The 7,518-nt window shown below is 37.8% G+C and overlaps 1 protein-coding gene across 2 annotated transcripts; it reads left to right on the plus strand.

The window, feature by feature from the left end:
- The first annotated feature begins 639 nt into the window (after window positions 1–639).
- borcs5 (BLOC-1 related complex subunit 5) lies at window positions 640–6,794 on the plus strand. 2 transcript variants are annotated; one of them, XM_029522381.1, is made up of 4 exons: window positions 640–1,080; window positions 1,844–1,987; window positions 4,216–4,373; window positions 4,861–6,794. In XM_029522381.1, the coding sequence occupies exons 1-4, from the start codon at window positions 1,026–1,028 to the stop codon at window positions 5,092–5,094; spliced, it is 591 nt and encodes a 196-aa protein (XP_029378241.1). In that variant the 5' UTR covers window positions 640–1,025; the 3' UTR covers window positions 5,095–6,794. The 2 variants fall into 2 exon arrangements, with proteins under 2 accessions (XP_029378241.1, XP_029378242.1); XM_029522382.1 differs by lacking the exon at window positions 1,844–1,987.
- The last annotated feature ends 724 nt before the right edge of the window (window positions 6,795–7,518 follow it).

Raw genomic sequence — 7,518 nt, forward strand, 5'->3', positions numbered from 1 at the left:
TTTGCCCGTAATGTCAAAGGCATAATCTGTTAGTATAACTGTTGTTTGCAGAAAATGGGGAAAAAATATTTATGCTAGGTCTCAAGAAGAGTTATTACTGGAACTTACCAAAGCCAATATTTGCATTCACTGGCATATATTAATTAAATGTTGAGGACGCTTAAGTGTTGATCCATCACTTTAAAAGCAGCTTTGCTAATTTCTTTTGTCTTTGTTGCCATTTGGTGTGTTCATTCACTGTTTGTGAAGTTGTTTTATATCTGTGATTCCATGTTGGCCTTTTGTAGTCTTCAAACTACAATGAAACGCAAACTTTCACTGCAGTCATTGTGTGTCTGTTTTGGTCATTTTGTTTGTCTCTGGGATGGTTTTACTTTTCTGATTGTTCATGTGGCTTTTAATCAATCAGCATATCACTTCATACAAAGCCTCTGGACCGGTAACAGTGCTGTCATCTACATATGGGTCCAGCTTATTTTTATTCATTATATCGGTAGAGGATTTGGTTAAGGCAGGAAATACAGCCAAATACGTGGCGTGATGTAAACAAATGTAAACTGCGGGGTCTGTTTGTGACAGCGGTGGCAGGAGTCGCTAATGTTCTGGTTTGGACACCACGTGATCAATATTTACGGAAGTGCTATCCAGTCGTGAGCTCCAAGTCAAGGCACTTCTTTGCTATATGATAACAAGGATTTCATATCTACAGAAGCTCCATGGGGTAACTAACTCACCGCCGGGGCTACTGGTAACTACAGTTCTGTTGTAGAAACATCGGGCAGCCGCTGTTAGCTTGGAAGCTAGCAGGAACAGCAGATTTCTAACCGTTATCCCATCTAGCTAGCATTGAAGTCGCAGAGCAGCCAACGACAGGGACTTTGGGTTTTTCTCATGTCAACATGGGAACCTCATCACCCTGAGTTTGTCTGGAGGTGTACCGCCGACGCTTTTGTGGTTATTTCAGTGCACTTTCCGACAACGTTGACGAAAGACGACCAGCAGCTTGCTAGCTAGACATTAGCATCATGGGAGCCGAACAGAGCGGAGAAGCGGAGAAACACTCCGACTACAGCTCAGCAGGTAAAACGCCACGATCACAGTGTTGTGGTTTAAAAAGTAAACCAATCAGTTTTTATATCAGCCAAGGGTTACGGACTTACTGTCAATAAAGGCGCCATAAAAGTCCATTATTTCATCGTCACTTCTCTACTGCACCCCAAAGGGACATTTTACTACACTACTGGACATCTACTGACCCAGTCATCAAAATTACATTACATTACATTACATTACATTTGTTCTGCATAATTATTACTTTTGATATGTTCTATTAGCTCTGTATGGAGCTACCTCTAACAATCATTTTATCATCCCATAAGTAAAATGTGAAGGTCAAGTAAAACGCTATTAAAATTGTGAGAAATGTAGATTATAGTTTTCCAATGACCAAAAAAGTAATAGAAATGATTACATTAAGTTACAGTCGTAGAAGACTGAGGAAAGCTAGTCACCACCAAATTTTCCCTGAACATAATGTCACAGAAGAAACTTTTAAAGATGAAGCGGCATGGTTACGTTTTTCTGGCATTTAACTGAATTATATTTTACTGAAGTTACATTTTGCATGGCGATATTATTTCTAATGACCAATTTTTTATTATGTCATTGCTTCTTTTAGATAAGGATGTGAGAACATCTTTCACCATTTTACCTCACAGTTCAACTAAATCTTCAAAAACATTTTTAAAATGTTCTAAGATTTTTGGTTTTACATTTTCAGCTAGACATTTGATATGAAGTCATTCCTGCCTGGTTATTATCAACCACAATGTTGTTGTTGCAGTGGTGCCATCTCCAGCAAAGCAGAAGGCAAAGATGGATGATATTGTAGTTGTGGCCCAGGGGACCCAGTCTCTGCGGAATATCCACAATGACCCAGATGTGATTAAGCTTCAAGAGATACCCACCTTTCAGCCCCTTTTAAAAGGTAATGTTTTAAGTTTTCCACTTGCTGAAAGTGATTATAGGAGCGTAAGATAGTTTGTCAACAACATCTTTCCAAAACTCACTCACTCATGTTTTACCGCTTATCTGTTTCCGGGTCATGGGGGGTGCTGGAGCCAATCGCAGCTGACATTGGGCGAGGGCGGGGTACGCCCCGAACAGGTCACCATTTTGTCCATTCCAAGGCCAACGTACAGAGACCAACAACCAGTCACACTCACACTCAAATCGGAGGAAACCCATGCAAGCAGAAAGGCCCAGGAACCAAACCCACAACCTTTTTATAGTGGAGCAACAGCACTCAGCACTACGCTGCCGTGCAGCCTTCTACTAATCCAATTTATTGCCAAGTGCATTATAAACACAAGGAATTTCTCTTGGGGTTGTTTTTTTTTCCCCAGGCATTAGCACATTATGAAATTTAAATGAAAATAATAAATACATATATATGTACACATATATATAAAATATATAAAATAAATTAAAGCAAAAATAATATCCAGATGGGCCACAAAGGTTTGCACAGTGGGGCAACAAATAATTTTATAATGCAAAGTAGTACAATTTTGGATAAAAGATGTTGTTAAGAATAATGTTTCACAATAATGTTTCACATGTTTTAAAATAAAATAGTTTTGAAAACATTAAAGATATGAATAAAATCTCTAGTCCAGCTAAAATATATTAAACCACTCCAGCATATTGAATTCGTTATTGCTCAAGTTTGTGCACTGGCAACATTTCAAATTTGCTCTAATGATGGCCTCCATTCAAATAGATCTCTCCATTGATAGCCAGGTACGTTGGCAATTTGAACAAATAAAAGCCTTCCTCTAACATACGGCACAGCACATACAGTGTGCAGACATGGCACCTGTCAGAAAGGGTTTGTTAATGTGGAGTTTGAAGAGAAAGGGCAATTCATTTCGTAAAGACCTCTTCTCTAAGCCTTCCTTCTACAACTGATTAAATAAAAGACCCCGCGTCAATTTTAGAGGAAATGTGGTATAATCTAGCTTCTGTGTTGTTACAGTATGAGGTTTGATGTGGGCCACCAATATTTTGGAGATTTTAAGTTGACCATGAGTTGGAAAAGGTTGCAAACTGTTACTGTGCATCTTTGAACCCCTCAAATGTTTGTGTAAACCAGTGGTTCTCAAAATTTTTTGGTCATTCCCCTCTTTGAACAAGTGGGGATTTTCAACCCTGTCGCCCCATCAAAAATTTGACAAATTACATTTCATTTTATTGAACTTACTAACACCAAGTACATCAGCCACATTTTATAATGAATCAGAATTAAAAACATCAACACCAAGTTCAAAAAGAAAACAAGAGTGCAGTTGTGCCATCATAACTGATATCTTGAATCAGAAACAAAAAGTACAGTAGTCAAAAAATTAAATAGTGTTTCATTTGCAATCTGTGCAAAAAACTCCTAATGCTCATTACTCATTTTAGCCATTAATTATTACTTTGTTTGCGTGTGGATGTTTTGTTTAGAGTTAATTTTCTTTATTGTTAATAGAGAAAAGCATTTACAGTAAGATAGGCATGAAATTGAGAATTTCCTCCCCACCTGTCAGGTCTCCGTTCCCCACCAGTGGGTTGCGCCCCACACTTTAAGCACTGGTGTAAACTATCCAACCCCCAGCAGTGATCTGGTCCATCATATGATTAACATTTCAGGTTTAGTCAAAGCGAGTATAGGGCACACTTTTCAACGTGTATAGCTGCAAGGTTAAAAAAAAAAAAAAAAAAAAAAAAATCAAATAGACAAAACATCTGCAAGCAGCTTCAAGATGAATACAGATGGCAAAATTAAAAAAATTTGGAATCCTGATTGTATCTGATAATGATTTATGCTCAGATGGAAATATTTATCTGGTAGATAAAATTCTTAAGTGATATATTTTTCATTTCTACCATTTCAGTTTTCACACAAAGATGCTGTTGGTTTCATCGTGTTTTCAACCTTTTTCAAATTCTACCCTGTGAAGCTAATTGTCACTGCAATTCATTAGCACTGTGGGAAAAGTGCATAATGAGCCAAGTTTCCTGTGTTGGCACACTCCTGAAATAGCAACAAGGGTAGCTCTGTCTGATCTGGTACTAATTCCAATAATTGCCAAGTGTTGTGCCCTTATCAAGTCTTAGTCTATTCCAACATTTCATGCTTAATTTCAAGTCTTTTGCATTTCTCTCTCACAGGAGTACTAAGTGGCCAGACGTCACCCAGCAGTGTTTGTCTGGAGAGGCTGGATGCTGCTCAGGTTCTGCAGCTCTGCATCCGGTACCAGGACCATCTACACCAGTGTGCGGAGGCTGTGGCCTTTGATCAGAATGCATTGGTCAAGAGGATCAAAGAGGTCAGAATACCCTGGTACAGCTTTGGACATCTAGTGTCCAAAAAACTATTCTCACAGTTTTGTAATGAGTAGGATTTCCACAGACATGGAAATGCATAAACTACCAACAGGAAGCTGTTTTAATTTTCTTTTACTTTTCTTCCGTTTTTAATTTATTTCTTTTTTACATTTTACTTTATTCTATTTACCCAATAGATTTCTCGTAACACATCCTGGAAATCAGTTATTTAAATGATCTGCAATGTAAAAAAGTCTTCGCTAAAGTCACGATGGAAACAAAAAAGTAGAGAAATGTATAAAAATTCAAAGTATGAATGATCTATCAACTTTGCTGTGTGAATTAGCCTGTATTTGGAATATGCCCAGCTAAAACTTGAATTAAAGGATATTTAGTGTTATATAATTGTTTTTTGTTTTTTTTTTCTCAATCAACTGGCATCATCAAAAGTCAAAGACTTGCACTGTCTCTCCATCTGTTTGATTCCAGATGGACTTGTCAGTGGAAACCTTGTTCAGCATAATGCAAGAGCGCCAGAAACGCTACGCAAAGTACGCTGAGCAAATCCAGAAGGTCAATGAGATGTCCATGATCCTGAGACGCATCCAGATGGGAATCGACCAGACAGTGCCACTGATGGAGCGCCTCAACAACATGCTGCCTGAGAACGAGCGCCTTGAGCCCTTCAGCATGAGGCCTGATGGGGACTCTGCCACAAAGTAGTCTTCAGAAAACCAGCAAAGAAGCGTCCTTCCTTAGTCGCCATCCAGTCATCTGTGTTGAAGGCAGTACAGGAGTGTCCAGCTGTAGGGATATTTTACATGCGAGGAAAAAAGGAGCCTTCGACTTAGAGGGGGAGCTCAGGTATAAATGTGCAAGTGTGCTTTTATCAGATGTCTGGACCCTGATCATCATTTCCTTTCATGTAATGCTAGCTATTTTGCTAAATGCACCTGGTCTTAGTAAGCAACATAATATTCAATATAACACTTTAAATCACAAACACACATTCAAACTTGAGTTTAACTGCATCCTCTTGCTACTGGCTGCAGGTGCGAATTTACTCAAATGTACCTCAAACGTATCTCTTCCCTGGAGGGAGTAGAACTGGCACTGAGTTATCAATGACTAATCTGAAGGCAGGGGTGGAAGAAACACACATGAAAGTGACAGAATGAACTATGCCTCAAAAACATGTCCTGCAGATGTGAGCTAGGTTTTAAAGACTGAAATAGGCATTTAAGCAGCCTAAGAGAATCTGTTTAATGCTCTTCTGTAGATGTATGTACTTCTGTCAAAACATCAGAGCCCCTTGAGGACTTGCAGGGGATTGATTCTGGATCATGGTCTTAAATTTCAAATATTGTAATGCTAATATTTCTTGTTCATGCTCCCAAGATTCATCTCACTCTCACACCATATGCTCTTGGAACAGAGTAACTGCTTTTAATTTTCTCAACTATACTTAGTCATCATCATTGGATGTTGAGACTCAGTGAGTCAGAAGAAGGATTTTTGCCATTGGATTTGACAGAGCATGGATGTGCTCTACAGCATCTTGGACAATATTGTCAATACTTTCATGAATTTGTGAAATTTAGCTCTTTCTGTGATGCAATTGACTTAATTTATTTGGATATAGCAGCAGCAGAGCAGTTGTTTCAAGCCATGTTGAGGGGGAAACTTTGAAGAGGGTTTTAATAAAGGGACTAAACAGACATCTTCACCTCTTGCAGAAAATTTTAACAAAAGAAAATATTTATCAAGTTACCCCACTTCATACTTCATACGTCACCTATCCCCCTTGAATCATGCTTTTAGACCATTGTACCAAATTTCTGCAATTAACCTTGTTCATTTGTTAACTTTCCACAATAATAGGCAACTATCACACATACCAAAGATTCATTTGTCCTCCAAGGTGATTAATTATATATAAGACTTATGAGACATAAGTCATAAGTCATAAGTCATATTTTGCCTCTTGGTGAGGACAGCAATCAACTGAATTTTGTTCGTTCATCAATTTAATATGTATTTACGTGTCCAAAATAGTGCTCTTGGGTTAAGAATGACTCCAATTTTAAAAAGATACCAATGTAATTCCTTCATGCACATAAGATTAGTTTTATTAGCCTAAATGTAGAAATATAAAGTTAATGATCACTTTCTGGAAAGAAAAGTCTGTCACTCAACATACTCCATAGGCCACTGTTGATAGATGTATGGGTTATAGTTAGAGTATGTGAGAAAGTAACTGGGATGTTGTTTCTGAGAAGATGCATCATGACAAACAATTTTTTTTTTTACTAACGTTGTATTCTGTGGAAGAAGAGAACTTCTGAGAAAATAATAAAAAAAGCTGTTAAATGAAATGATTCCCCCCTCTCTATGTTACTATTCAATTGTCAATTTGCACTGTGGCAAAGAAAAATAAATAAATAAGAAATAAGAAAATATAAAGTGTATATGTATATATATATATATATATATAAGAAAAACTTGTTGTAGTAGTGCATCAGTTTCCTGTATGGCCCGATGTGAAATCCACCAGGTGGTGCCACAGGTAACCTGAGCATGGCTCCTGGGCCGGAACCACACCCAGGGCACTAACCACTAACTCAACCACCCCCTCTGTCAGTCTGTGGCTTTTTGACTATTTAAAGGTTAAAAGTAAAAAAAAACAAAACAAAACAAAGTGGAGCCATGTCAGTGACTGTGGGAGAGTTTGGGTGTTTTTTTGTTTTTTTTTTTTAACGGCAGGGTAATATCGAACAATCACTGTTTCCATTTCCATTAGTTCTAGCAGTGCTTCAGAGAGACCTTCCGTTGCTCACTCACTGTACCGAGTGCTTTCATTTGATCAGTGTCCCATCATCGGAAACCATAGTAAGAGCTGACGAATCAAAATTTCCAAAAGATTTGTTTCAGAGTTTGAACAATTCAATTAATTGGTGATGGATATAAAATAATTCAGCAACCATTTTGATATTCAATAAATAATTTCAGTAATTTTTTGTGCAAAAATGCTAAATTTACACAACTTTCCAATCAGTTATTAGGACATGAGCTGTTTCAAATGCATGCCAGAAAATGTATTTCATTACCATGACAACCAGCAGTCACCCTAACCCTAACCCTAACCCT

Source organism: Echeneis naucrates, chromosome 16 (genome assembly GCF_900963305.1).
Source record: "Echeneis naucrates chromosome 16, fEcheNa1.1, whole genome shotgun sequence".
Classification (NCBI taxonomy): Eukaryota; Metazoa; Chordata; class Actinopteri; order Carangiformes; family Echeneidae; genus Echeneis; species Echeneis naucrates.

Excerpts from the sequence above, each read along its gene's own strand:
- borcs5 (XM_029522381.1), top strand. The coding sequence starts at position 1,026 with ATGGGAGCCGAACAGAGCGGAGAAGCGGAGAAACACTCCGACTACAGC. Across the intron at positions 1,988-4,215 it reads CTTTCAGCCCCTTTTAAAAG|GAGTACTAAGTGGCCAGACG; the intron begins GTAATGTTTTAA and ends TCTCTCTCACAG. Across the intron at positions 4,374-4,860 it reads TGGTCAAGAGGATCAAAGAG|ATGGACTTGTCAGTGGAAAC; the intron begins GTCAGAATACCC and ends GTTTGATTCCAG.